Consider the following 27,987-nt stretch of genomic DNA (forward strand, 5'->3'; position numbering starts at 1 on the left):
TGGGTGAGGACGGTGGGAATCGTGGCTGAGGAGGAAGGCATGGCTGAGGGAAGCAACTGGATCAGAAACTCAAGACTCTAGTGGGCATTTGACCAACATCTGCTCCACCTCTCCCCGCTGCCTCCATTAATGGCAGGAAAGTCGGAGAGAGAGCAGGCCCTGGGGAGCTGGGCCGGGGGGACGGCCGGCAGCACCAGCAGCAATCAGCAGGTCTGTTAAAGGGCTGCTAACCCGCCCCACCCCACCCCACCTCCTTGGGGGAGCCACAGGGGGCTGATTTCAACCCAGCTTAATGTACTACTCAGATAAACAAATGGCCTCATCAAGTAACAGGAAGCTGGGTGTGGAGGAGCGGGAGCGGGGGATCCGCGGGGGGGTGGCGAGGAGAGCGGGAAGTGTGGCAGAGGAAAGGACCAGGGGAGTAGGGGAGGCGAGGACGGCCCAACCTGCGGGAGGCAGAAAGACCCACCCAGGCTGTGTGGGGCAGGGCAGACCAGTTTGCTTGTATCCACCCCAGTGTTTAGTACAGTGCCTGGCACATAGTAAGCACTTAACAAATATAATTATTTCTTCCTCTTGCTGGGGTGGTGTGGGCGGCATGGATCCCCCCATCCTCCCCACTAAACTCCCCAGGGCCTTCTTTTGCTCTGCCACTAGTGGAGGCGGTGGGGAGAAAGGCAGAGGTGATGTTGGCCTAATTCCTGGTGCAAGTGTGAGTTTCTCATCATCTGCCATGCGTGCTACATTGATGTTGAAGATCAGAGAGTAGATGGAAAGGAGGTAGGCACTCTTCTCTGGGGAAGAACCTTTTGGAGCCTCATCGGCATCCTTCCTTCTTCTCTTCCTCTTCAGAGGTCGGAACCTGGTTTTGGCTCCCTATAGATTTAATTGGAGTACGTGTATTTGTGAAGCGCTTACTATGTGACAGGCTCCTAAGTGCTGGGATAGATACAAGGCAGTTGGGTTGGACAGAGTCCCTGTCTCATATAGGGTTCACAGTCTTAATCCCCATTTTACAGATGACAAAACTGAGGCCCAGAGAAGTGACTTGCCCAAGGTCACACAGCAGACTAGTGGCAGAGCCAAGATTAGAACCCAGTTCCTCCTGACGCCCAGGCCCGTTCTCTATCCACTAAGCCACACTGAATGTCCTAGTGGCCGAAGGTACCAGCTTACCTTCCTGCAATTTACGTGCCCTGCCCTCCCCGCTGGCCGCTAGCGGCTCTCGGGTGCCACCCGTCACCCCCGGGGTCCGCCGACCGCCTTGCTGGCATGGGGCCAGGCCCACCCTCCGCCCACTCCTTTGGGAATGATCATTTCCCCGCCTCCTTTGCCCTCTGGACCCTAGGTAATAATTAATAAGGGGGCTGATCGATTCTCTTTTACGCTTCAGTTGGTAATGACTTTGAACAGCCGGTGCCCAGGTGGTGCTCTTGCAGCTCAGGATGGCTAATTGGGGAGGGGTCCCAGGATAGCACCTGGGGGGCTGAGCCACGGGGCAGTGGAATGGGGAAGGGAGATGAGAATCTTTGGCCTGGGAGGCGGTTGAGGGTGGGAACCTTATCTTGTTCCCTAGTGGGGCGCACAGTGTAACTGGGCAGGGAATATCATTCCATGCTCCCTCCCAGGCCGAGCACTTTTTCTCCACCCTTTCATTAATGCCTCACCTCAGTTCATAAGAAAAGAAAAAGTTCGTTTACTTCTCCCCTCCACCTCCCCGCCAAATCTCCGGCCCTTTCCCAGCCCCTGGGCCCAAGAAAGGAGGCTGGTGGGGCATTTTGAAGCTTTTTCCGCCTTTATTTTCAAGGCCTTGGGCCCAGGATAGACATGAGACACAGATACAGTAAGACAGAGGATGGGAATTATCCCTTTCCCTTCCAGACCGAGCAGCTGAAGCTTCCTCATTCCCACATCAGCGGCGGCGATCCAGGCCAGGATTAAAAGGAGGAATGTCGCTTGTGCCTTCTACCCCTGGTGGAGTCCCGGCCTCCACTCTGTTCCTGCCAGGCTGTGCTGGTTCTTCATACGCCGCAACTGTGATGGCACTTCCCAGTTCAGTGCCCTGAAGGCCCCCATCCCTCTCTCCCTCCTCCTGGGCCCAGAGTCCTGCCCTGGGTGCCCACCCCCTTCCCAGGCAGGGCAGAGGTCATGATCCCATTGCCTTTAGTGTGACATCATTATTCAGAACATGGCTACATCCAGAGAGAGGACTTCCTCTTCCTCCTCCTCGAGAGCCACGGAACTAGGATGGCAAACGTGACGACCAAGGGTGTGATCCCCCTGGGCAGGTGTGATCTTTCGGGTGAGAGTGTGGCCGCAGCCGCGGTGGGAACATGACATACGAGGTGAGACGTGAGTGCACCGTGGTGGGGTGTGAGGGCATCCTAGCTGCCGCCAGGGACTGGGGCTGTGCAGTCCACTCCAGTGAAGAGCCCGAATGGGACCGAGGGGTCTCGGAGGCAGGAGAGGGGCTCCGGCGGGGATCGCGGGACTACTTCCTCTTGGCCCGGTCTGCGGCATCCAGGGCGGCCATGTTGCGGGAAGCAGTCACCAGGTGGACAACGCTGATGAGGGACTTGAGGAAGGTGATGGGCGCGGAAAGCCACACTCCCACCCGGAACAGGCCAACTGATCCCAGGCCCACTGAAGGAAAAGAAAGGTTTGGGGAGGAGGAAAATAATAATGTAATAATAATAATGTTGGTATTTGTTAAGCGCTTACTATGTGCAGAGCACTGTTCTAAGCGCTGGGGTAAACACAGGGGAATCAGGTTGTCCCACGTGGGGCTCACAGTCTTCATCCCCATTTTACAGATGAGGGAACTGAGGCACAGAGAAGTTAAGTGACTTGCCCACAGTCACACAGCTGACAAGTGGCAGAGCTGGGATTCGAACTCATGAGCCCTGACTCCAAAGCCCGTGCTCTTTCCACTGCGCCACGCTGAAAATGAAGGTAGGAAGTGAACAGAGATGGGAAATGCCCAGTCTATTTCTTTCTCCCGGCTATCTTTCATTCCAATAGCTCTGCTCCTATGAACCCATACTTACCTGGGTTCTACTGGGTATATCTACCCCAGTGCTTTGTACCCCGAGGCCTAGGGGAAAAAGGCTGGGATTGGGAAGCAGGAGACCTGGGTTGTAGTCCTGGCTCTGCCACTTGCCTGCTCTGTGACCTTGGACAAGTCACCTAACCATTTTACGCCTGCTTCCTCATGTGCCCAATAGAGATAAAACACCCATTCTCCTCCCTCTTGGATTATAAGGTCTGTGTCTTATCTTGTATCTACCCCCGTGCCTAGTACCGTGGCTGGCCCATAGTAAGCCCCTAATAAGTACCATCGTCATCATAAAAATAACAGTAATAGTCTATCAATCCCAAAACAGTGCCTCACACCATTATTTTTATTACAAGAGAATCAGCACCTCCCCAGCCCTTTCCTCCTTCTCTCTAGCCGTCCTAAACTCCAACCTCCACAATCCATCCTCCGTACTCCCCGGGACCCTAAAAACAGCCCTTCTCCAACCATACCTGTTGGTCCCTCGGAGAAATTGAGTAGGTAGAGCAGACAGTAGAAGAGTTCATTCCCAGCGCACATGAGAAACAACACAGGCTGCCAAAACAGGGTGAGGAAAGGGTTAAAGGAGGGGGGCAGGGGATCGGTGGGCAGTTTGGGGGAGCAGAAATGAAAGGGGCGAAGCCTTGGGCACCTGGTATGAGAAGCGGAGAGCTGGGGCTGAGGGACAGGAAACCTGCATTCTGGAAGGGGGGTGCGGGTGGAGTTGGTGGGCGGGAAGGGCAACCGGGGCCTTACCCGGGAGGTGTAGTAGAGCCGCAGCACCGGATTTCCTGTCAGATCGATGGTCTTGTGGCTGCCGCTGCCCCGGACCACAGAGCTGTCATGGGAGGAGGAAACGTAAGACAGACAGCTCCTTCCACACGCCTCCCCGACACACCCCTCTCTCTTCTCCTCTCGTCACAAAATGTGCTGGATCTCCTGACCTCAGCATCAGCAACGCTGCTAAGCCAGGACCTCTCCAGCAGCCTCCGTGATACCTTGGTGACTCTCAACCCCAGTCCCCTCTTCCCACGCCTCACTCTCGGTTGAGGCCCCCATCCCGCCCTGTCCCCTGCCTCCCAGCCTTGCCACCCAGTTGTCAGCCGACCCCAAGGATCTCCCACCGGTCCCCCATCGAAGGGTGACCTGTGCAGGTGCAGCCAGTGGCTGGCGACATCCAGGCTCATGCTGAGCTGGAAAAGCAGGGTTGCCCGGGGGTAGAGCAGCGCCAGGTTCACCAGCAGACACATAGTGGCACAACGGTCGGTCAGCATGTCCAGCATCGCCCCAAATCGTGTCCCTGTGTGGGAGGGAGGGAAGAGCGGGTGTCAGAGGTGAAGGGGGGGCTGTTGGAATCGACATGGCCAACACTAACACTCCTGAAATGGAGGGGAATCGTTTGGGGGTCGGGTAGCCCACCCTCATCCACCCAGGTCACTGTAAAGGGGGGGTGGGGCGGGCAGAGCAGGTCCAGTGATGCCCTGACTGGGTTCCTGGTGGAGTGAGGAGATCCTGGGGTGCCAGGATGGGCGGGCGGGAAGGAGAAGAGAGGAGTCAGGATGTCCCAGCACGGCCAACAACCAGGTCCCTGAGTCAAGGGCTCCCGACCAACTCAGAAAAGAGTGGGAGCCAAGCTTCAGAAGGGACTAACTGGATTATACTCCCACTTTAGGAAGGTGGGGGAAGGAAGCAGCGTGGCCTAACGGAGAGAGCACGGTTCTGGGAGTCAGAAGGACCTGCATTTTAATGCCAGCCCTGCCACTTGTCTGCTGTGTGATTCGGGTAAGTCGTTTAATTTCTCTGTGCTTTACTTCCCTCGTTTGTAAAATGGGGATTCAATAACTGTTCTTCCTCCTACTTAGACTGACGTGAGGGACCTGATTAACTTGTATCTACCTCAATGTTTAAAACAGTGCCTGGCACATAGTAAGCGCTTAAAACTCTTTGGAAAGGGCAGGAACTTAAAGAATCATTGGGCAGTTAGAGACCTCCAAGATCATCCTGCTCCGAAGAGTGGTGGCCCTCCCTCACTCGCTCCTTTCCGGGTCAACCTTCAAAGTTAGGAAACGCTTCCTGAAGTTTATTTATAATAATGATGTCATCTGTTAAGCGTTTCCTATGTGCAGGGCACTGTTCTAAGCGCTGGAGCACTAACCTAAATCCCTCCCGCTGCAGCGTTAGTCTATTCTTCCTGGGTGGGAATATGACCGGTCACTAGCCTCAGCACCATAACCCTTGGCATGTCCAAGGAGAGAACCGGAGCGCCAAGGAGTTGGAGGGGCGGAAAAAGGCCATGAGGGCCGGGGAGCTGGGGTTGTCACCTTGGTCAAGGGCTCGGGCGGCGTGTCCATCGAAGGCGTCCAGGAGTCCACTGAGCAGGTAGAAGGAGGAGGCCGTGAGTGGACAGCAGGGCATGAAATAGAAGGCCACCAGGGCGAAGACGATCCGGGCGTAGCCTTGCGGGGAGAGGGGGAGATGATAATAATAATAATAATAACAATAATAATAATATAATAATAATGTTGGCATTTGTAATAATGGTATTTGTTAAGCGCTTACTCTGTGCAGAGCACTGTTCTAAGCGCTGGGGGAGATGCAGTGTCATCAGGTTGTTCCATGTGAGGCTCTCAGTTTATTATTATGATTAATAATAATGTTAATAATAATACCTAATAATTAGGGTAGGAGAGCCATTGCTCTAGGCCAGGCACTGCACTAAGCGCTGGAGTGGATAGAAGAGTCCCTGTCCCCAAAAGTGACTTACCGATGAGGTTGGGCACGAAGAGAAAGATGTTCTCCTCCGGCATCTTGGCAAGGAGGGCAGCGCAGCCCTCCGGCCCGCGGGGACGCCCCCGGCGCGCCCCCGCCGCCCACCGGCGCGCGCCCCCGCCCCCTCGCCGCGCACGCTCAGCCCCGCGGGGTCCCCTCGCCCGCCAGATGAGGCCCCGGCGGCCCCCGGCCCCAGGCAGGGTCGAGCGAAATGGCCGCGGGCCCTTTAAAACCCGCCCGCGCGCTTCCTCTCCCTCCTCCTCCCCCCCCGCCAATGGACCGTACCAACCCGCGCAGCGATGGGGGGAGCCTCTCGATACGGACTGCAAGCCGGGGGGGCGGACCCGGGACGTGGGCATCGGGAAGGACCAGTTATTAAATAACAGAATTGTGGATGGAGGGTCTACCGGATTAGGGGGGAGATGGGGGCATTTCGCCGCCTGGGCATTTTGCGGGACACCCCTAGGGGAGGAGGTCCGTTTAAACCGGTCCCGCTTCCCTCCCGCCCTGCGAGCGGCCCCGCCCCCCACCCGCTTTGGCGTCGGTCCAAAGGGCAACAACCATAGAGAGGAGTGGCTAGAGCACCCCTAGGAGTGGGAGGACTCAACCATTTTGAATTCCTCCTCCCGTTTGAAATTTAACCTGGCTCCCCTTCCCCACGTAGGGGTGTACTGAGCGCTTACCGCCTGCGGAACACTGTGCCAAGCGCTCGGGAGAGTATGCATTCATAATAATAATGTTGGTATTTGTTAAGCGCTTACTATGTGCAGAGCACAGTCCTAAGCGCTGGGGGAGAGACAGGGGAATCAGGTTGGCCCACGTGAGGCTCACAGTTAATCCCCATTTTACAGATCACTGAGGCCCAGGGAAGTGAAGTGACTTGCCCACAGTCACACAGGTGACAAGTGGCAGAGCCGGGAGTCGAACCCATGACCTCTGACTCCGAAGCCCAGGCTCTTTCCACTGAGCCACGCTGCTTCCCCGAATGAATTCATTCAATAGTGTTTATTGAGCGCTAGGTGCAGAGCACTGGACTAAGCGCTTGGGATGGGCCATTGGGCAACAGTTAGAGACCATCCCCTGCCCAGTGACGGGCTCACCGTCTAATCGGGGGAGCCGGATGGCAGAGCAAAACTGAACGAACCAAAGACATTATCACGATCAATAGCCTCAATTTTAATGCCTAGAAAATTATTTCTGCTTGAGAAGCAGCATGGTGCAGTGGATAGAGCACAGGCCTCAGAGTCAGAGAGTACAACAGAGTTCATTCAATCGTATTTATTGAGCGCTGACTAGGTGCAGAGCACTGGACTAAGCGCTTGGAATGGACAACTGGGCAACAGATAGAGACAATCCCTGTCCAGTGACAGGCTCACAGTCTAAACGGGGGAGACAGAAGGCAGAGCAAAAGAGAACAAAACAAAAGCAAGGCAACATCAACAAGATCAGTAGAATCAAGGGGGTGTACACCTCATTAACAATAAATAGGGTAATAATATATACAAATGAGCACAGTGCTGAGGGGAGGGGGGGAGCAGAGGGGGAGGAGGAGGGGAGGGGAGCAGAGGGAAGGGGGGTCTCACTCTGGGAAGGCCTCCTGGAGGAGGTGAGCTATCAGTTGGAGTTGAGGAGCAGCATGGCAAAGTGGCTAAAACACGGGCCCGGGAGTCAGAAGGTCGTGGGTTCTAGTTCCGGCTCTGCCGTTGTCTGCTGGGTGACCATGGCAAGTCACTTCACTTCTCTGGGCGTCATCTGTATAGTGAGGATTGACACTGTGAGTCCTGCATGGGACAGGGATTGGGTCGGGCCCCAATATCTTGTATCTACCATGGAGCTTGGCAAGTAATAAGAACTTCGCAAATACCATAATTATTAATATCATGTGCTTAGTAGAGTGCTCTGCACACAGTAAGCGCTCAATAAATACGATTGAACGAATGAATGAATGAAATGAGAAGCGGCGTAGCCTAAGTGGGCAGAGCACGGGCCTGGGAGACGGGAGGACCTGGTTCTAATTCCGACTCTGCCGCTCATCTGCTGTGTGACCTTGGGTAAGTCACTTCTCTGGGCCTCAGTTACCTCATCTGTAAAATGGGGATGGAGACTCTGAGCCCGTTGTGGGATCGAGAACTGTGTCGAACTTGATTAATTTGTATCTACCTCGGTGCTTAGCACACTGTCCGGCACATAAGCGCAAAACAAATACCGTTACAAACAAACAAAAACTGGAGTTGGAGGACACGTTCCCTGCTCACAAGGAGCTTACAGTCTAGAGGATGATGGGTGGAGCTCCAAGAAGGAGCTGGGTGGCCTGCTGCTGACAGGGTCAGCCATAAGTGTTGCAAATGCAGTAGGGGGAGGGAGATGATGGGAAGCAGGGAGAGGGTAGGCAGTGGTGGTGTGTGGGGGCTGTGGTGGGGTGGGGGGGAATGTCCTCTCCAACCCTGATTCTAGAATTTGGAACCTACCCCTCGACAATGGGCTATGGAGCACTCTTGGCCCCCCCGGTTCCTGTGGCAACCAGACCTGGAGCCCCGCCCCTCCACATTTCCTTCAGCTCAGTCCCCATAGCAACAGCAACCCCGGGGTAGGGGGCTTAATACCTCCCCGTCTCTCCTCCCCCTTCCAGGCCGGGCCAACTTCACTTGTCCATCAGGTTTGAGTAAAAGGGCCCTCTGGGGGTATGAGAGTGCCGGGCTGGGTTTGGGTACCCTGGGAAAAGAAGGGAAGCACCGTGACCCCTTTTTCCTTCTTCCTCCTCTTTTTCCTCCTCCCCCCCAGCACCCAAAAAGGGGATGGATCCCAGGCCCGTGGGGCCTGAGAAAGACCCAGGATCCCTACCCCACCATTCCGTGGTCGCAGCCCAGAAATCAGCTTCGGTGAGAGATGTGGAGGGGAGGGAGGGAGGGAGGGAGGGAGGGAGGGAGGGAGGGAGGTCTGCGGAGAGACGTCAGGCTGGGATGGAGTCAGAGGCCCACCTTCGCCGACCTCTCTCCCCCTCTCTTCCCTAAGGCTTGCTACTCCCGCTCGGAGGAGTTCCTGTCTCGGGTCAGCTGCGATCTCACCAATGAGGCCCTGAGTGGAGCCCGCTGCCCGCCGACTCCGATGCCTCCCAAGGAGCCTCAGAAACGGGACCAGGGCACTCAGATGTCTCGCCACGGTGACCCCCGGCCCCGACAATATTCTGACTCCACAGGCCCCAGTTCCGCCCCGGCCAAGCTCGACGGGACCCAAAGATTTTCCTCCCTGCTCCCCACGTGCCAACCTCCCCCGCCTCCCCCCCCCCCCATCCCGTCCCCAGAGCCCAGTCTTTGTGCCTTACAGCAGCTGGTCTCTTACGCAGATACCGCCCAGCTCCATCCCGTCCCGTCCCTCCCCTCTAACTCGTTCCTTCCTCCCCCTTCGCCTCTTCTCTAGTCTGTTTGCCTCCCTCTGTGCCTCTGTTTCTCTAATCGGGGCTTCTGCTCCCATTTTAGTGCTTCCAGTCACCCAGACCCGTGGCACAGACACTCGGTGAGTGTAAAGGTGATATAAAAAAGGCTATCATGAAAGGAGGAGGAGGGAAAAGGAAGAGGCTTTTGAATCCCAAGACTAGAGGGAAAAGAGGACTGAGAGGGGGTGGGCTTGAAAGATAAACCAAAGGGGAGAAAAAGCTGGGGGAAGGGTTGCCCTCCCACCTCCAGGGGAAGAGGAAAAGGAGGAGGAGGCTCAGGCTTAGCTACAGGAGAAAGACAACTTCCCTTTCCCCTCCCAACTTCCCTTTCCCCCTCCCAACTTCCCTTTCCCCCTCCCAACTTCCCTTTCCCCCTCCCAACTTCCCTTTCCCCTTCCCCATCTTCCAAGTTGGAGGAACGCCCCCTGAACTCATTCCCTTCTCCCGCTGCCCTCTTTTTTCTCAGATCAGACAAAAACCGGACCCGAAACAAGTCTCATCTTCTGCCACCTCGAGATATGGTGCGGACCAGGGCCCCAAGAGTCCTGCCCGGGCCAGGCCAAGCTATGGCTAGAGGCCAGAGCTGTGGAGGAGAAGGCCGTTGGGTCTGGCCCCAAGGGGATGGGAGAGAGGAGAGGGACCTTTAGGGGAGAAGGCTCTTGCCCTCTCGGAAAGGGAGGGAATTCCGCACCCCAGGAAAGGACCCCTAGTCTTCTGTGCCACCCCCAGGGTGAAGATTTCATGAATGAAGAGGGGAAGACCCTGATTCCTAGGGGGAAAGACTTCTCCCAGCACAAGCAGGTGAGGCAGAGGCCACCAGAAACGGGAAGAGACCACGGCCCCGTCCCGTGACTACCCGCTCTCCAGACTGGCTTGTTTTACAGAAACTTCTCATGCCCTGCCTAGGTGGAGGCTGTGCGACAGGAGGAGACCATGAGGGGTGTGTTCTTGACGGACCACCACCATCACCCCCCCCGCAGGGCCCCTGGGGCCCTGGGTGGCCTCTCCCCACTTGTCTCCAAGAGGGAGCTTGGAAACATTAAGGTATCCTCCCCTAAAGTGTGGCGGAGAAGTCTCTCCAGGGAAAGGGCAGAGTCGTAGGGGAAAATGCCCTCACATCTCAGGGAGATGAAGTGGAAACAGAGTAGAGGAAAAATATTAGATCGCAGGCCAAGCAGGGGTGGAGGGGAGGGAGGAAAGAACCCGGATTCTCCCGGATCCTTGCCAGAAATAGGTGGTTCCAGGCAGGCGGACAACCGGATGGGAAGCATGGAGATTCCTAGGGCGTTCCTGCTTCTACCTGCCCTGTATTTCCAGAATCCACCAATCAGTCATTCAATCAATGGTATTTGAGCACTTACTATGTGCCAGGCGCAGTACTGTGCGCTTGGGAAAGTTAGAATCAAGATAGTAGACACCATCCCCACCACAAGGAGTTTACAGTGTCCCACAGGGTCCTGGGGCTAAAGGAGGAACCAGTATATCTCCCTCCTCTTCCATTAGCCAGCACAGAATGGAGGAACTGAGAGTCAGGGCAGGGGATGGGGCTGGAGTGGAGCCCCGGGGGGATGGGGTGCCTGGGTGGCGGGGGAGGGGGAAGTGGGGCGCTGAAACTGTCCAAAGAGAAATTCCTGATCTCAGTATCTCTCCTCTCCCTGCAGCCTTTGGGTCGGAGCCACTCCCTGTCCTGTGATACCCCGATCCCGAGTCCAGGAATGACCTCGGGCTGTCAGTGGCCTCCTAAGGCCCCTTGCTGAAAGCCTCCTCTCCTGGTTGGGCCTCGACAGCCCTAGGAATCAGGGACTAATAAAGAGATGGGGATACACCTCCACTCCAACTTCTACCATAAATGGCTGTTGGCAAATAATCCCCCCTCTGATCTGGATGTGGATTCTAATCGGATCCTGGGGGGAGGTGTTACTGGTCTCCTTTGTGGGGGGAGGTGGAGTAGTGTCTCTGAGCATGTGCATGAATATGTTTTTGTGTGTGTGAGTCCTCATCTTCCCTCCTTTGGGGGGAGGTGTGTGTGTGTTCTTGAGTCTGTCCCCATCTTCTCTTCTGTGAGGAGGAAGTGTGTGGGGGTGTGTGTTTGCGTCTGCCACCCTCTTCTGAGGGGAGAATTATGTGTGTGTTTGTGTTTGAGTCTGTCCCCATCCTGTGAGGAGGAAGTGTATGTGGGTGTGTATATGTGTTGGTCTGCCATTCTCTCTTCTGTAGTCAGGGAGGAGGTGTGTGTGTTTGAGTCTGCCCCCATCTTCTCTTTGGCGGGAGTTGGGTGGGGGTGTGTGTGGGGGTGTGGGGGTGTGGGTGTGTGTTTGAGTCTGCCCCATCTCTTCTGTTGCAAGCAGGGATAAGTGTGTATGTGTTGAGTCTGCCAACATCTTCTCTTCTGTGGGGGCAGGGGGAGAGGTGTGTGTGAGTTTGAGTCTGTGCCCATCTTCTCTTCTGAGTTGTTGCCCCACTCCTCCCATACCCTGCTCACTCACTGTATTTCCTCCTCAAACCCAGTAGCACATGGGGCCCAGTTACAAATGATGAATTTTTTGTTTATTGCTTGAAAACAAAAACCCAGAAGCAAACATGAGGATACTGAGAGGCTTGGGGAACCCAGAAGAGGAACCGGTCAGAAGCAGGTGACTTGGGGTCCTCCCCTATCACCCCACTTTGACCCCTGCCGGAAGAAATCAGCTTGCAGGGGGCGGGGGGCGGCAGAAAGGGGACGCTGGCCCTGACCCCTAAACCACATTGAGGGAATGGGCTAGAAACTTGGAGAAGGGGCAAAAATGATGAAGCAGGGACCTGGGTGGGCAAAATACTGGCATACGATGAGAGCGACCAGGAGATGGAGACCCAGACAACCCCGTGAGACTGACCCCAGGGCCGGGAAGCCAGGGGACAGGTATGGGGGGCGGGGACGGCCAATCGAAGATCGGCCCCGAAGAGAGGGAGCCAGGCAGCAGGCAAGGACGGTGGGGGGAAGGGGTGGGACAGTTGGACCCTGAGCCCATCGGGTCGGGCGACAGGAACCGTGTGGGGAGAAGAGCTAGATTCCCCCGTATTTGGCAACAGAGAAGAGGATGACTTGGGGACGGGTAGGGGGGACGGACGGACAGGATGCTGGTTTATCTATTGTAGGGTCTTCAAGGTGTTTCCCTCCCTCCCATGGGGCCGGGAGAGGTATTTCCAAAGTAGGGAGGGGAGAGGCAGAAGTGGAGGAGCCAGTCTCTGTGCTTCCCCCTCCTCCTCCTTCCCAGCCTGGGGTGAGGGATGGTGGTGGCGGTGGTGAGGAGGAGGTGAACAGCCTCATGTCCTGCTCCCTCCATCTTGTCGTTCAGATGGAGACTTCATACTCCCGTGTGTCCTGGAGGGGTTTGGGGGGTGAGGGGGAGAGAGAGAGAAAGAGATGGGGTCACAGGGGAGTCTCTTAGCTTCCGAGGTTTCTCCGGTTTTCAGGGGGTTTGGGATTCCCAGATACTTGGGAATGGTGGAGGAAATGGGAAACGAGTTACAGGTGGCTCTGGAAAGGGCCCAGCTAAGCATAATTGATCTGCAGGGCAGATCTTTCCAGGACCAATTTGGGGGGCAAGGGAACAGTTGAGTTTAACATCATCTGATTCGGGCTGGAGGTGAAAGAGTCCCCAAATCCCAGGCCATTTCCTCACTCCAGACAAGAAAGGGGTGTGTGTGTGTGGGTGGGTGGGTGGGTGTGTGGGTGTGGTGGAGGTGGAGGTCAGGAAGTTGTGGGGAGGATGGGAGGAGTGGAAGTGGCAAACGTGGGGGTGATTTGGGTCCCTGGAGCAACAAGGAGGGGAGAGGAGGATGAACGGATGAGAGAGGGGCTTAGTGGGTCAAGGGACTTGAGCTTCAGGGCTCGTGGAAGCTCTCCTCACCCCGGCCTCATAGAGTGGGTTGCTGAAGTCGGACTCCACGGTGATGGGGCTGTACGAGTGAGAGCCTGAAAAGCCAAACAAGGATTTTCCCTGGAGCCTAAGAAAATAAAATGGGCAAAAGGCAGAGTCAGGGCCTCTTTGCTCCTGCCATCTCCCTCCCCAAGGGTTTCCCTGACCTACTTGACCTGAGTTGCTCTACCTTCCCAGAATATTTCTTGCGTTTTATTTCCCTGCAACCCTCCCTGCACCGGTGTCCCTTCTCTCTCTTTCTCCATCCTTGCAGGCCTAGGACATCCTATCCTTTCTTCCTCCCACCGCCCCGTCCCGGTCCTCCCTCTTCCCCCTCGCTGCTTCTCAAGGTCCTGTGCTCAGCGCCCCTCTGGGCCTAGAGCCCAGGTAAGAGGACCCCCTCCTGCTCATTCTGAGGGAGAAGCACTTTCCTTGTGAGAACCCGGCCCCGGGGGCAAAGTCCAGCCAGCCAAAGCCAACGGGCAGACAAGCCACGACCTTGACGGCCCCCCGCGGCTCGCTCTTCCCAGCACCCGGAAGCCTTCCTCCCCGTCCCCAGCTTGTCTCCGGCTCGTCGTCCCCGAGCCCGGTTCCTTCCCCGATCCCGGACCAGGCCTCCTGCCTCCCTCCTGGAAGCGGCCCCCTCCACTCGCCCCTCACTTGGTGTAGTAGAGGTAAACGCCGCCGATGAGCAGGACCACCAGGCCGAGGGGCAGCAGGATGGCCAAGGCCAGGTTCCCACCCTCCATCTGCTGGGACGGGTCCGTCGTCTGGGTCACTGGTGGGCGAGAGGAAGGGACGGTGAACCCCGGGGGTCTTGCTCCCCAGAACCCAGGCATCCTGGCTCTCCCCCTCAGCCTTCACTGACCTTCCAGTTTCCTGTCGTCCAGTAGCTCCTCATAGGCCACTGCGGGGAGAGGAGGGGGAAGGGAGGTCTGAGCTGGTGGGGGAGGTGGGGTGGAGGCCAGGGGGCCAGGGCCACTAGGAGAGCCTGCTCCCTATCAGCTCTCTACTTCAACCCTGCCTAAGCGGTCTTCTTCATCTTCTTCTTTCCCCTGGACTTGCCCTGAGGTCCACTTGGCTCCCCCGGCTGGAGGCTCCAGCCACTTCATTCAATCATTCATTCATTCAATCGTATTTATTGAGCGCTTACTGTGTGAGGAGCGCTGTATTAAGCGCTTGGAAAGTACACTTCCTAGAGCCTAGGAGCCGTCCCGATCCAATCTCTAAGCCCCTCTCTGAGATCCGAAAGGAACCTCGTCCCTCCTTGCTTCGTCCTCTTCCTGTTCCCTTCAGATCATCTCTACCCGCTTCCCTCAAGACCCAGTGTCCCACCCCCAACCCGAGGAAGCTCCCACCCCACCCCAACAACGCAGACCACCCCCTCCTGCCCCGAGCCTCTGGGTCCCCGGCCGGAGGTCCATGGCCCTCTTCCGGATCCGGCTCCCTCTCCTGAGCCTCCAAGGGAGGCGAGGCTTCTCTCGCCGCCTGTCCTTCGCCTTCCGGAGGCGGGGAGGGTGAGCCTTCTCCCCGTCACTCCTCGGGAGCCTGGCGGGACCTCAACGGCTTTCTCCCGTGGGTACCTTTGCAGAGTGGGGGCTGGCTGGTCCACTGGGAGGGGTGTCCGGGGACGCAGGTGATGGTCACTTCGCCGATCAGCTCAAATCCCTCGTAGCAGAAGAAGCGCAAGGACTCCCCAGCCTGGTAGTGGTGCTTGTAGAGGGTCTGGTAGCCGTTCTCTGGGACCCCGGGATTTAGGCAGGGCTCGTACTTCACTGGGGGAAAGGGAGAGGAAGAGGAAGGATATGTCAGCTCCACCTCTCCCCTTCCCCTCCACCCGCCCAGACCCGAGCATTTTGGTCCTGAGGCTTCTTCACCTCCTGTGCCCGCGGCGACTTCCTGAGAGTCCGGGCAAACGGGCCTCCTGGCCCCCGCCTCCGTCCCCCCCCGAACCCTGGCATCCGGTCCCCCGGATCCTTCCCCGGGCCCCTCCTCTCCTCCAGCTCCCGCTCCCCGCAGCCTGCGATGGGGACTCACGGACACACTTGGGGACACGGTCGCTCCATTTGGGGGTGCCAGTGTCCCGGTTGTAGCAAGTCAAGACGGCAGCTCCCTCCAGACTGTAGCCTGGCAAGCAGCGGTACTGAACGTGAGAGCCGATGGGGAAGCCGGCGTCGGATGCCGTCCGGTGGCCGTTGGTGATCTCTCCGGGGTCCGCGCACGTCATGACTGGGGAGCGGGAGAGAGGAGAGGGGCCGGCGTCAAGGGTGGCCTGAGTCCAAGGTTGACAGGCAGGGAGGGGGGACTAATGGTTAAAATAACATAGGGGGTGGGGAAGAGGGCATTGGGGGCTCCTCGTTTTCTGGAAGGATGAAGGGGTCCCAAAGAGATCTGGGAGATGGGGCTTGGAGAGAGAGACAGACAGACAGAAAGCAGTCACGGCACAGGGCCTTTTCTGACTAGCCTGGCAACCTCGAGATGGAGGAGCTGGGGGAGAACTCACATTCCTGGTTAAAGGCTCTGAGGGATTTGGGATCTTGAAGTAGGAGAGGGAAGGCCTAGTGGAAAGAGCATGGGCCTGGGTTCTAATCTTACCTCGGCCACATGTCTGCTTTGTGACACTGGGCAAGTCACTTCACTTCTCTGAGCCTTATCTGCACGATGGGAATTCAATACCTGCTCTCCCTCCTATTTATACTGTGAGCCAGATGGGGGGGGGTCCTGATTACCTTCTCTTTACCCTAGCACTTAGCACAGTGCTTGGCACATAGTAGGCACTTAACAAATAACATATAATCATTATCCCTCTAGACTGTAAGCTCCTTGTGGACAGGGACCATGTCTACCAGTGTGGCTTAGTGGAAAGATCACTTGGTTTAGGAGGCAGAGGTCATGGGTTCTAATTCTGGCTCCACCACTTATCAGCTCTGTGACTTTGGGCAAGTCACTTCACTTCTCTGTGGCTCAGTTACCTCATCTATAAAATGGGGATTAAGACTGTGAACCCCATGTGGGACAGCCTGATTACCTCTTATCAACCGCAGTGCTTAGAACAGTGCTTGGCACATAGTAAGCGCTTAACAAATACCAACATTATTGTAAGCACTCAATAAATACAATTGATTGATTGTTTGGGATAGAAGCTGCGTGGCTTAGTGCATAGAGCACAGGCCTGGGAGTCAGAAGGACCTGGATTCTATTCCTGGCTCTGCCACATGTCTGCTGTGTGACCTTGGGCAAGTCACTTCACTTCTCTGGGCCTCACTTACCTCATCTGTGAAATGGGAATTACGAGTATGAGCCCCATTTGGGACAAAGACTGTGTCCAACCTGATTAACTTGTATCTTCCCCAGCTCTTAGAACAGTGCTTGGCACATAGTAAGTGCTTAACAAGCACCATAATAATTATTATTATTCTTCCATTGCCCTGCCCTTTGTGCATTCTGTCTCTCTCTGTGTGAACATGTCTCTTTGTCTCTCTCTCTCCCCTTCAGCCTGGGGATTTAGGGAACTGGTTAGGGGGGAGGGTTTAGGGTCTCACTCTTCTGGCAAGCAGGAGGCGCGGCGCTCCAGGACAGGTCCCATTGGCAGGTGAGAATGTCGGAGCCCAGCAGCTCGTATCCGGGCTCACACTGGTAGGTGAGCACCGTGCCCCTGATCAGGTCCCCGTGGGATGCCGTCCTCCAGCCCCACTCTGGAGGGGGCAGCTCTGGACAGGTGTCGTTCCGGGGAACCTCTTCAGCGGGTTGGAGGGTGGAGGGGAGAGAGGTAACAAAGACCCGGCGGGGCGATAAAGAGATAAAGACAGACAGGAGAGAAGCAACCAGTAAGTTCCAAAGAGCAGGAATGAGGGTGGCAATGGCAATCGAAGGGGCTTGTGGGAAAGGGGGCCTCCGGCTTCCTGGCCAAACCCCGGGGAATCTGGCCAACCCTAAGTTCTGGGCCGGGACCCCCGGCTGGGTCTTGGAACGGCAGGAGTTGTTCCCTCAGGAGCGGGGTGGAGGGGCCGGTTACCTTTGAAGTGCAGCACGAAGCCCTGGCCGAGTCCAGGGTTAGGGGGACCAGGCGGGGCCTGGAACTGCAGGGTGAGGTCGGGACCCGAAGAAAGGAGCCGGCGCCGTGGCTGAGGGCCCCGCAGCTGGGCCAGGACCCGGGCACTGGGACCGTCCCCATCGAATAACGTCAGCATGTCCCCTCCACGCACGTTGAGGCTGCCGAGGAGATAGAGAGAGGCTGAAGGCTAGACCCCCTAGGCCTGGGCCCTCCTAGCTCTTCGAAATGTTTCCCCCCTAAAGCCCATTCCAGCTTTCCACAGTCTCCCTCCAGGCTTCCTTTTGGCCCTCGTGGCCTCCCGGTTTCTCCCAGGGTGTTGACTTTTCCCCCTCTCGGGCCCTGAAAACTCTTCCAGGCTCCTGTTCTTCCCCCTCCTCAACTTCCCTCTTTGTTTTGGTTCCCTTGGGTTTCTGGCCCCGCTTCTCTCCTCTCAGGCCCTCTGGACCTTGGACCTTTGTGTCGCCTCCATCCTGTCCTCATCCCCTTTCCCAGCCCTAGACCTTCTGGTTCTTGGGCTCTTGGGTCTCCTCCAACCCATCCTCATCCCCCTGGGATCCTCTGGTTCTTGGATCCTTGGATCTCCTCCATCCCGTCCTCATCCCCCCTGGGACCTTTTGGTTCTTGAACCCTTGAGTCTCCTCCATCATTCTTTCACTATACAATCTATTTACTGAGCGCTTACTGTGTGCACAGCACTGTTCTAAACGCTTGGAAGAGTAGACTATAATAATAAACAGGCACGTTCCTTGCACTTACAGTCTCCATCCTCTCCTCACACCCCTGGGATCCTATGATTCTAGGAACCTTGGTCTCTTCCATCCCATCCTCATCCCCCCAAGACCCTCTGGATTTTAGACCCTTGGGTCTCCTGCACCCCATCCTCACCCCGCCCCCCCCGAAACTCTCTGGTTCTTGGACCCTTAGGTCTCCCCATCCCGTCCTCTTCGCCTCCCCCTCGGCCTTCACACCGGTACCCTCTGGCTCTGGACCTGGACCTGGCTCAGGGTCCCAGTCCAGAGCCAAGCTGGGTCCTCCGGCTGCTCTCTCCAGCTCTGCCCCGGCTGGGACGGGCCCCTCTTCCCTCAGGACCCCCAGAGGCCCGGAGGCCCTGCCTCTCTAGCTGCCACTCCCCCACTGCCTGGTCTGGACCCCGCTAGCGTACATCTCGACCTGCAGCAGGATTCGCTTCTCCTCCTGGACATGCAGCCCCCAAACGCAGTCCTGGCCGGGGCCGTAGCTCTGCGGCCAGTCGGGGGACAGGACCACGCCCGCTGGTTCCGTCAGCTCCCCTCCACAGAGCGCTGGAAGGGGGCAGGAAACAGACGGAGATGAAGGTGGAAGTCATGGGCGTGGCGGGAGGTGTCAGGGTGTGGCCCTCCCTCCATGGGCAAGCCAAAATCCTGTTTCAACTTCCAGTTAGGGTAGAATGTAGAAGCAGGTTTGGCAGCGTAGTGGGGTGATCAATCAATCGATTAATCGTATTTATTGAGTGGTTACTGTGTGCAGAGCACTGTACTAAGCGCTTGTGAGAGTACAAAATAACAGAGTCGGTAGACAGGTTCCCTGCCCACAAGGAGCTTGATTCGGGGAAGGATCTTCCCCTTAAAGAATAAGGGTCTCCCCTATCTCTGGCAGGGGCGGAGAACCCAACAGGGATTCTGAGACTACCCTGGTTTAGGGACACAACCTCAGATTGGGGGTTCACTCCCGATTTGGGTGTGACCTGGCCTTTGGGGAAGATTTTTCCCAAAGCCTGAGAATTCTCCTTCAACACAATAATCTCACCGATCCGAGAGACATCAGCGACAAGTTCACTGAAGCCTATTTGTAAAATGGGATGGTGATGACCCGCTCCTGGATATTTTAGGGGTGTTAGGGTGCCAGCACGAGATTTTAAATCCTTCTAAAGTGGGACAATTTGTGTGACAGGTTGGAGCGGTGGTTCGGGGGGGGGTCTGGGCATGGAACTCAGCCCTATTCTCCCCCTCCGCCCTCCCATCCCATGGTCTCACCCTTGCAGGCAGGTTCGCTATCATTCCAGTGGGGGTCGGTGGGGTCGACGCACTCGATGGCACTGGGGGGCCCCGGGGGCTCCAGAGCGTACCCCGGGAGGCAAGAGAAGGTGGCCACGGCCCCAGGCCGGTACTGGGGGTCTGTAGAGCTGATGTTGCCGTGGGCCAAAAATGGAGCGAAACAGCGATCCTCCTCGAAAGCTGGGGAGAGAGCCAGATAGTCAGGGGAGGGGTCCCCTCATCGCCCCCCCAACCCCACACCTCAAGATTGACCTCCCCCAAATCATTATTATTATGGTAGTTGTTGAACACTTACTGTGTCTCAAACACTGTTCTAAGCGCCGGGGTAGATTCTTGTTAATCAGGAGGGACACAGTCCCTGTCCCAAAGTGGGCTCACAGTCCAAGTAGGAGGGAGTAGGATTTTTACAGTTTACTTTACAGTTGAGGACACTGAGGCCCAGAGAAGTTAAGTGACTTGCCCAAGGTCACACAGCAAGCAATTGGCGGAGTCAGGATTAGAACTCAGGTCCTCTGACTCCCAGGATGATGATGATCTTCCCACAAGGTCCTGCTGCGCTTGAATCCTCCCTGCCTTACTTAACACCACGTTGTAACCCGTTCCCTCCACAGCCCCCAAACGTTGCCTAAAACCTCTCTCTGCATCAGAAGCAGCAGAAGCAGCAGAAAAGGCACAGGACTGGGAATCAGAAGGATCTGGCTTCTAATCCCAGCTCCTCCACTTGTTTGCTGTGTGACCTGGGGCAGGTCACTTTACTTCTCTCTGCTTCAGTTCCCTCATCTCGAAAATGGGGAGTAGGGCCGTGAGCCCCATGTGGGACATGGACTGTGTCCAACCTGATTAACCTGTATCTACCCCAGCTCTTAGTACAGTGCCTGGGACATAGGAAGTACTTAAATACCACTAAAACATCAACAAAAAATAATTCCAGAAAACTGGAAAGTGGAGAGTACCATGGGCCTGAGAAGTCTGGTTCAGCCTTGCAAACAAGTTTACATTTTACCCTCAGAAAAAATTATTTTCCACCCTGGGCTTCACCCTAAAGTTCATAAATTGTAAGTGAAACCAGGATTCTGGCTGCGTCAAGTAGCCAGTTATTGGTTAACAATAGTAATAAGGAACTAGTGAAGGCACAGGCCATTAAAACATATTAATTGTAAAAAATTCTAATTAATTATAAATGATACCGCTATATTTATGTTATTTATGTTAGTTATGTATGTTATAAATTATAATTAAATAAGATCATTTAAAATTTGAACTATATCCCAAGCTAACATTTGAGCTTTTGGTTTCAACCTCTTTCCCAAGCAACCTTCTGACCAGAGTTCCGCATAAGTCACAAAATGGATTGGTCGGAGTTTCATATCCTTCCACTTCTGCTCACCTTCTGGTAGAGGTGCCAGTGAGTAAAATGGTCAAAGGGAGAGAGGAAATAGGAGAAGCAGCAGCCAAGGGCTTGATCAGTCTTCCAATAGGAAAAATCTGTTCTTGAATCATTGAAAGAACAAATTTTCTCCACTCGACCTGGGCGAGCTTTTTGCAAGGCTGTTTTAAGGCCTGGGGAAGGGTCTGAATGGGAATATGGAGCTGGGGAGGGAGAATATATGTGAATTCTGTAGGGTTTGGGAGGGCTGGAGTGGGGGGTCTCGAGACTGGGGAGGCTGCTAGACTCGTGTGGGACATCAAAGTATTTCAGGCAGGAACGTTTGAGAGTTTGGAGTGGCTGATGAGAGTCTCAAATTCATAGGGTTTGTAGAGGGGCCATGTAAGGTCTGAAGGGTTTGTGTGCGAGGGGGCCCGTTTGGTCTCTAGAGTTTTCAAGAGTCCACAAAGCAGGAGAGAACTGGGGAGGCTACTGGGGTCTGTAGACTTCGAAGAAGGACTGGGATGGAGGAATGAAGCAGCATAGGCTTGGGAGTCAGAGGATGTGGGTTCTAATCCCTGTTCTGCTACTTGTCTGCTGAGTGACCTTGGACAAGTCACTTAACTTCCCTTTGCCTCTATTACCTCATCTGTAAAATGGGCAATTAGACTGTGAGCCCCACATGGGACAGGTACAGTGTCCAACTGGATTATCTTGTATCTACCCCATTGCTTAGAACAGTGCCTGGCACATAGTAAGCACTTAACCAATACCATAGTCATCATCATCATGAGACTTTTTGCATCTGGGGAAAAAGCCGGGTAAGGTGTCAAACTCGCTGATCTGGGAAGCTGTAGGGGAAGATCCTCTCTCAGGGTGGGGGAAAGTCATGCAGAGAGACCAGTTACCCTCGTAGCGGAGGCTGAGCAGCAGCGGGTTGGCCGGAGTCTCTGACAGAAGTTCCACGTAGAGGGACTGGGCATCGCTGAGCAGGCCCCGCTCCGGGATGTCGTCCATGTCTGAGTCATAGATCAGCGGGGACAGCGGCCCTCCACCGGAGCGGACCACCAGCCTCAAGGTCCCCATGAGGAGAAAGAGAGAGAGATTTATCTTCTAGGATGCACTTCCTGGGCCCTAGGGTCTTCCCTTTGGTTTTCACATCTTTGGAAAGGTCTTGTCCATCACAACTCCCTCCCCCCCGGGGCAGAAAAGCCTGCTCTCCCACAGCTTCCCTCCTTCTGGACAGGCGAGTTTATCCTCCCCACCAGGCCGGTTCTCCCCTCATCCCGCCACCCGGGCAGCTTCCACCCCTCTGGGCAGGAGAGCCTTTTCCCCCAAAGCCCCCTCACCGATCGTTGTCCTCATCCAGGGAGACCCTCTCAAAGTGCAGGTGCAGCCTCCGGCCTTCAGCCGCCTCGATGATCCAGCGGCAGGTGAGATTGGGCCCCGCGGCCCCCCCGGGCTCAGGGGACACAATCCTACCCAGTGTGGCATTGTGGATCGAGCCCCCACAAGCCGCTGAAGGAAAGCAAGCGTCACAGAAAGCCTTGTGATGGATAAGAGACTTCTCCCCCAGCCCCTGGGTCCCGGCTTTGCCCCCAGGGTTTCGGTCATGCCCCCAGACAGGAAAGACTGTGTCCTCAGGTGAGAGAACCCTCCTCTTCTTTCCATCCCCCTTTCCCTAGTTGAAAGAGCTCGGTCACCCACAGACCCTCTGTCTGTCTCTGTCTCCCCTGGTGGACTTAAGTTCCTTGTGGGCAGGGCTCAGGTCTATCAACTCTGGATTTTTTTACAGTATTTAACTATTTACTATGTGTCAAACACTGTTCTCAGTGCTGGGTAGTTATAAATTAATTACTTTGGACACAGTCCCTGTCCCGCATTGGGCTCACAGTTGAAGTAGGAGGGAGAACAGGAGAATGAGGCCCAGCAAAGTGAAGTGACTTGTCCAAGGTCACACAGCAAGCAATTGACAGAGCTGGGATTAGAACCCAGGTCCTCTGACTTCCAGGCCCGTGAGTTTTCCCACTAGACCGTGTTGCTTCTCCAATGCTCAGTACAGTGCTCTGCACACAGTAAGCGCTCAATAATTATCACTGATTGATTGATTGATTGAAGAATCTTCTCCTATGCAGCTTTCCTTTTCCCTCTCTGACCCCGGGCCCCGGACACTTCTCCCCACCCCCCGGGCCCTGCCCCCAGCCTCTCACCGATGCAGACAGGGGGTTCCCCGCTCCAAACCGGGCGTGTGGCGTTCAGGCAGACGAGGCCCTCCTCCCCATGGAGTTGGTAGCCTGAGTCGCAGTGGAAAGTAGCGGCACCCCCCGGGTGAAGATCTGTCACACTCACATCCCCGTGGGTCGGCCGGGGTGGAAAGCCGCAGCTCAGGAGGTACGCTGCGGAAAGATGGGGAATCGGAAGGTATTCCCTCTCTGGTCCTGGGATCCCAGAGGGAGCCAGATCTGGGAGCAGCCCTCTCTTCTCTTAGTCTCTCTTCTCAGGACAAGGCAATGGACTTTCTCCCAACCCTACTACCCTCTTCCTTCCCTCCTTCACACTCCCCGCCCCACTCCCTTCACTCACCCTGGTAGCGAATCCGGAAGCCATTCCCCCGGGAGGCCCGAGGGCTCCGAAAATGTAGCAGCAGTTGATTGGTTGGACTACGCAGGACCTGCCCCTCTCCTAGCAGCGAAGCGTTGGCCAGAACCTGGGGGGCCGGAGCTGGAGACCCCCCTACTGCCAACACCAACAGCCCCTCCTCCCGGGACAGGTTCAGGGACTGTACCTGAAGGAAGAAGAGACCTCGACTGAGTCGGAAGACCACCCCCCAACCGCCAACTGACACTTGGCTTCCGTGCGTGGCGTAGTGGATAGAACAAGGGCCTGGAAGTCAGAAGGTTGTGCCACTTTTCTGCTGTGCGACCTTGGGCAAGTCACTTTACTTCTCTATGCCTCAGTTACCTCACCTGTAAATCAGATATTGAGACTTGAGCCCCACGTGGGACAGGGACTGTGTCCAACCCGTTTTGCTCGTATCCACCCCAGAGCTTAGTACAGTGTCCAGCACAGAGTAAGCGCTTCACAGTTATTATTATTATTATTCCCTGCCCTCTCAGATCATAATGTTGGTATTTGTTAAGCGCTTACTATGTGCTGAGCACTGTTCTAAGCGCTGGGGTAGACACAGGGGAATCAGGTTGTCCCACGTGGGGCTCACAGTCTTCATCCCCATTTTACAGATGAGGGAACTGAGGCACAGAGAAGTTAAGTGACTTGCCCACAGTCACACAGCCGACAAGTGGCAGAGCTGGGATTCAAACTCATGAGCCCTGACTCCAAAGCCCATGCTCTTTCCACTGAGCCACGCTGCTTCTCCGTGGCTCCAAAGATGATCTCTTTGAGATCATCTCAAACCCCAATCCACCCTTGTCCCGCTGTGTGTGGCTTCAGATAATGTTAAGGCCACAGGGACTGGATATTTGGTGGGGGGACATTGTGGGTGGTGAGAGAAATGGAAGGGAGACCCTCTGGAGCCAGAGGGGCAAAGGAGTGTAGGAAACGGGATGTAAGGTTCTGGGGGATGGGTCTAGGATGGGATCCCAGTTACCTGGATCTTAATACCATAGCTGGGGTAGTTACCTGGATCTCAATACCATAGCCGGGGTAGACTGAGATGCTGTAAGTGCAGTCGAGAGGCCCCAGGGCAGGGCCGGCTGAACCTCCAAACTCCGGCGACTCCACGTAGCCCTCGCCTTCCGAGACGTTGTTGCTACACAGAACTAGGGAGGCACAAGCCAGCAAGAGGCCCCGATGAAGCTCCAGAGCAGCCCCAGTGAGGCACATTTCAACCCAGATGACCTCCAGGTGACCTCCTCTCTCTCCAGTTCTCCTTGGATCTTGTCCTCGGACCCATCCCTTTCTCTCTCTCAACCACATTACCCTCACTCGGTGGTATTTATTGAGCGCTCACTATGTGCAAGCGCTTGGGGGAGTACAACAGAATAGTGTAGGTAGATCCCTGCCCCCAAAGGAGTTTACTGAGGAATTATTTCCATTTCCATTCCCTCCCTTCCCCGGCAGGTTATGGCCCGGGAGTCCTACCTCCCCTAGCTCGTCTTCAAGTACCCCCAGCTCATCCCCACGCTCACCGGGGCTGGTCACGGTGGTGACGGTGGTCGTGGTGATGAGGGTGGTCGTGGTCTCTTCCTCTCCGCCCTCGGGGCTGAGGGGTGGGCCCGGGGAAGCGGGATCCGGGGGTGGGGAGGCCGTAGTCCCAGGAGGTGGCGTCAGAAGCTCTGGACCAGTCGGCCCCGCTCCCCTGGTCTCCTTGGGGGTCACGGCCGTGGTGAGGGGTCCTACGCCTGGCTCCGTACCCCGCGGTGGCGAGGGTGGGGCTAGGGTCTGGTCCTCTGACGGAGCGGCTACTGTGGGGACTGGGGCCAGGCCTGGAAGAGAGGAAGTCGGGGAAAGGGTGCAGAGTCAAAGGTGGGGGAGATTAGGACCGGGAATATATCGGGATCAAGGAAAAGGGTGGGCTCTCAGTGGGGAGAGTGGAAGGGAAGATTGACCCATCTCCGTCTCCCACCAAATCCAATCCCAACCAGACGGGGAGCGACAGCAGACCCCAGGGCTATTGTTCCAGTCAGAAGTCCTTGGAAGCTAGTCCTGCCCTGCCTTAAAAGCTAGTGCCAGGCCTGCCTCGGGCGGGACCCAAAGAAGAGAGAGTCAGGGCTTCTGGCCAAAAATTCCCCATTTGAACCAATTGCCAAGTCTCTCTACCTCAGCCTTCTTGGCAATCCAACCCCAAGATTCTCTTTCCCCCTCTTTCCCTCCCCGTTCCCTTACTCCGCACTTTCCTTCTAAATCCCTGACTTATCACTTCTTTGGCCTTTGTCACTGGCCCCCATCAGTCACTTTTACTTTTCCTTCTTTTTTTTTTTCCAGATTCTCTAGTTTTCTTCCCCTCTCTCGCTGAACCACCTCTATGTCTCTCTTTCGTCTTGGCTTTTTCTCTGGCAACTTCTCCCTGGGTCTCTCTGCCTCCACCTATTTCTCGGGGGGTCCAAGGTCCACCTCTCTGTCTGTTTTTCTGTCTGGTCCCGCCTCACCCGGGAAGGTTCCCATCTCCGGTCCTCTTCTCAGGAGGGCTCCATGCAGCAGCTCAGCCAGGACCACAGGAGGGGCGGTAGGCAGCTCTCGGGTTGCCCCAGACATCGTTCCTTCCTCCTTCAGGGGGACTCCTAGGAGGGGAGGCTATGTGAGCTCGGCGGGGAGGATCGACTGGAAGAGCTTCACCACTGTTCTGTCCCTCCGCCCTCCCTTCCCCGCTACCCCTGCGACCTCTAAACCTCCTAGGCCTCTGCCTAATTCCCCACCGTGTCTCCCGCCCCCATCCCAACCCAGTTCTTGCCCCAAGATTTGGGTCCCTCCCTCGATTGAGGCACCCGAATTCTGTCCAGCACCCTGCTCCCATTTTCTCTGCCGGGTCTCTGGTCCCCTGGTGCCTTGGTGTCCTGGGTTGGGATATGCTGGGGGCGAATCACCGCAGGGGCTTGGCGGCGCCAAGGAATGTCAGGGGTTAGGAGTTCAAGTTGAAGGCGATCTATTCAATCGATCGGTCGTATTTATTGAACGCTTACTGTGTGCAGAGCACCGTACTAAGCACTTGGGGGTGGGGGGGAGTACACCATGACAGCGTAAGAGACACATTCCTTTGGATAGCGGTAACCTTCTGCATGTTCTTCTCTCTGCCTATGGAGTGGGACTCTTGCAGTGATTCTGAGTCCCGCTCTGTATTTCCTTATTCCTCTGTCTGAGCTGATTTATAACTCAGGGTCTGTGGGCCACTCTATACATGCCTTCCATGTATGCTGAGGTCCATGTGTTGTGTGTGGGTAGCTCTGTTTCTCTCTGGGTCTCTATTAATGTGTGTCCATCTGTCTCGGCCCATCTGTCCGAGTATTTCTGGTCTATTTCTGCGTCTTTCTCCCATCGCTCCCTAACTGTGTCTTCACATGTCTGTCCCTGTCTGATTTTTTCTGGTGTCTGTGTCCTATACACATGGGTACGTTCTCTTTTTTCCCGTCCTTTCTGGCTCCTCGCCCTCTCCCGTGATTTAACCCCTCATCCAGGATCCCTTTTTATCGTGGGGTCTCGGTGATGGTGGTGCCGATGGTGCAAGAGGGAAGCCGCGGCTATGCCCCCCCCTTCCTTTTCCTTTTCTCGCTGCAGCGTCCCGTCTCCCCCACACCCCACCGGCTGCAAGAAGCTGGACGTGCCGGGAATTGGCGGGCGGGGGGCGGGGAGGCTGGGAGGGAAAACAGACCCCCCTTCCTCACGGTGCACGACGGCTTCTATGTTGTAGACACCCCCCACCCCTCCCAGTCTCCTTTCGGGGCGCAATCCTCATCTGTCACTTCTTACCTCCAGTCCAGGGGCAGCTCAGCAGCAGTAGCAGCAGCGAGGAGGGCGGGAGCCGGAGAGCCCCCATGGCAATCCAGATCCCCGGCCTGAACCTCAATACTGCCGAACCGCGATGGCCTTCTCCGCTTCTCCCCTTGGCTGGCCACCTCTCCACTCTTCCTTCCCTTTCCGTCGTCCTCTGGCTTTTTTTTTGTGGGGGGGGGGAGCAATAAGGGGGAAAAAAAAGAAATTGTCAAGGAGAGGGGCCTGGGAACGCCGGACGCGTGGGTCCCTTCTTGCCCTGGATTCCTGTTTTCCTTCTGTTCCCGGGTTAAAAGGCGGAGGCTGCGACGAATGGAACTGGGCGATGGGAAAGGAGTTGTCGGGGGAGCGGGGGTGATGGTGGGGGGGGGGTCCGTCGGAGGGCCGGGACGACCCTCTTTCTTTCTCTTCCTGCCCCGACGCCTGGGTCTGCTAGCCTCGCTCGGATCTCGGGTTGGGAGTCTGGAGGCGGCGGCGGATGGAGGTGGCAGGACTGGGAAGGCCGTGGGAGGGCTGGGGAGGGCTGAAGGGGAGTCCGGAGGGAAAGGGGAGAGCTCGGGAGCCGGGGCTGCGGGAGGGAGAAGCCGCTAAAGGTGCCGGAGCCCACGTCAGATCCTGGGGCTGGGCGAGGGGAGGGATCTATTTTTTTTTGGGGGGGGGAGGAGAGAAGGAGGAGGGAGTAGAGGAGAAAGAGAACACGAAGGAGGAGGGACTTTAGAGGGAAAAAGGCCCAGCTGGACCCCCCCCCCAATAAAAACGTTTCCCATCCTCCAAGAGAGAAGGGAAAACAAATCTGGCCAGAACAGAAATGACCGTACTCCTCTCCCCTCTTCCAGAGCACCTGGAATTCTATACTTCCCTCTCCCCGTTTCCTCACACCATGACACAGCTGGATTCTCACCTCACCCCGTCCCGAAGTCCTCCATCACCACCA

The 27,987-nt window shown here is 56.1% G+C and overlaps 3 protein-coding genes across 6 annotated transcripts; 1 reads left to right on the forward strand and 2 right to left on the reverse strand.

Moving 5' to 3' along the window:
- Window positions 1-1,774: 1,774 nt before the first annotated feature.
- On the reverse strand, window positions 1,775-5,932 carry CDIPT (CDP-diacylglycerol--inositol 3-phosphatidyltransferase). Its single transcript, XM_001517077.5, has 6 exons — window positions 5,820-5,932; window positions 5,377-5,511; window positions 4,202-4,355; window positions 3,812-3,893; window positions 3,529-3,610; window positions 1,775-2,643 (listed from the first exon to the last, which is right to left on the reverse strand). The coding sequence occupies exons 1-6, from the start codon at window positions 5,860-5,862 to the stop codon at window positions 2,492-2,494; spliced, it is 648 nt and encodes a 215-aa protein (XP_001517127.3). The 5' UTR covers window positions 5,863-5,932; the 3' UTR covers window positions 1,775-2,491.
- Window positions 5,933-8,351: 2,419 nt separating this feature from the next.
- LOC114807248 lies at window positions 8,352-11,124 on the forward strand. Of its 2 annotated transcripts, none has more exons than XM_039910793.1 (8): window positions 8,352-8,480; window positions 8,606-8,703; window positions 8,837-8,984; window positions 9,301-9,337; window positions 9,724-9,778; window positions 9,987-10,058; window positions 10,142-10,301; window positions 10,919-11,007. In XM_039910793.1, the coding sequence occupies exons 2-7, from the start codon at window positions 8,620-8,622 to the stop codon at window positions 10,298-10,300; spliced, it is 555 nt and encodes a 184-aa protein (XP_039766727.1). In that variant the 5' UTR covers window positions 8,352-8,480; window positions 8,606-8,619; the 3' UTR covers window position 10,301; window positions 10,919-11,007. The 2 variants fall into 2 exon arrangements, with proteins under 2 accessions (XP_039766727.1, XP_028908174.1); XM_029052341.2 differs by having other exon boundaries at window positions 8,353-8,480; window positions 10,164-10,301; window positions 10,919-11,124.
- Window positions 11,125-11,782: 658 nt separating this feature from the next.
- SEZ6L2 (seizure related 6 homolog like 2) lies at window positions 11,783-27,651 on the reverse strand. Of its 3 annotated transcripts, none has more exons than XM_029052338.2 (18): window positions 27,033-27,651; window positions 25,718-25,849; window positions 24,758-25,054; window positions 24,249-24,388; window positions 23,193-23,394; window positions 22,820-23,005; window positions 21,959-22,127; window positions 21,518-21,681; window positions 19,223-19,423; window positions 18,373-18,511; window positions 17,172-17,368; window positions 16,699-16,893; window positions 15,194-15,385; window positions 14,740-14,931; window positions 14,025-14,063; window positions 13,817-13,934; window positions 13,148-13,212; window positions 11,783-12,618 (listed from the first exon to the last, which is right to left on the reverse strand). In XM_029052338.2, the coding sequence occupies exons 1-17, from the start codon at window positions 27,097-27,099 to the stop codon at window positions 13,155-13,157; spliced, it is 2,688 nt and encodes an 895-aa protein (XP_028908171.1). In that variant the 5' UTR covers window positions 27,100-27,651; the 3' UTR covers window positions 11,783-12,618; window positions 13,148-13,154. The 3 variants fall into 3 exon arrangements, with proteins under 3 accessions (XP_028908171.1, XP_028908169.1, XP_028908170.1); XM_029052336.2 differs by having other exon boundaries at window positions 13,148-13,244; window positions 27,033-27,648; XM_029052337.2 differs by lacking the exon at window positions 14,025-14,063 and having other exon boundaries at window positions 13,148-13,244; window positions 27,033-27,649.
- Window positions 27,652-27,987: the final 336 nt, after the last annotated feature.

The sequence above is a fragment of the Ornithorhynchus anatinus genome, chromosome 2 (assembly GCF_004115215.2).
Source record: "Ornithorhynchus anatinus isolate Pmale09 chromosome 2, mOrnAna1.pri.v4, whole genome shotgun sequence".
NCBI lineage: Eukaryota > Metazoa > Chordata > Mammalia > Monotremata > Ornithorhynchidae > Ornithorhynchus > Ornithorhynchus anatinus.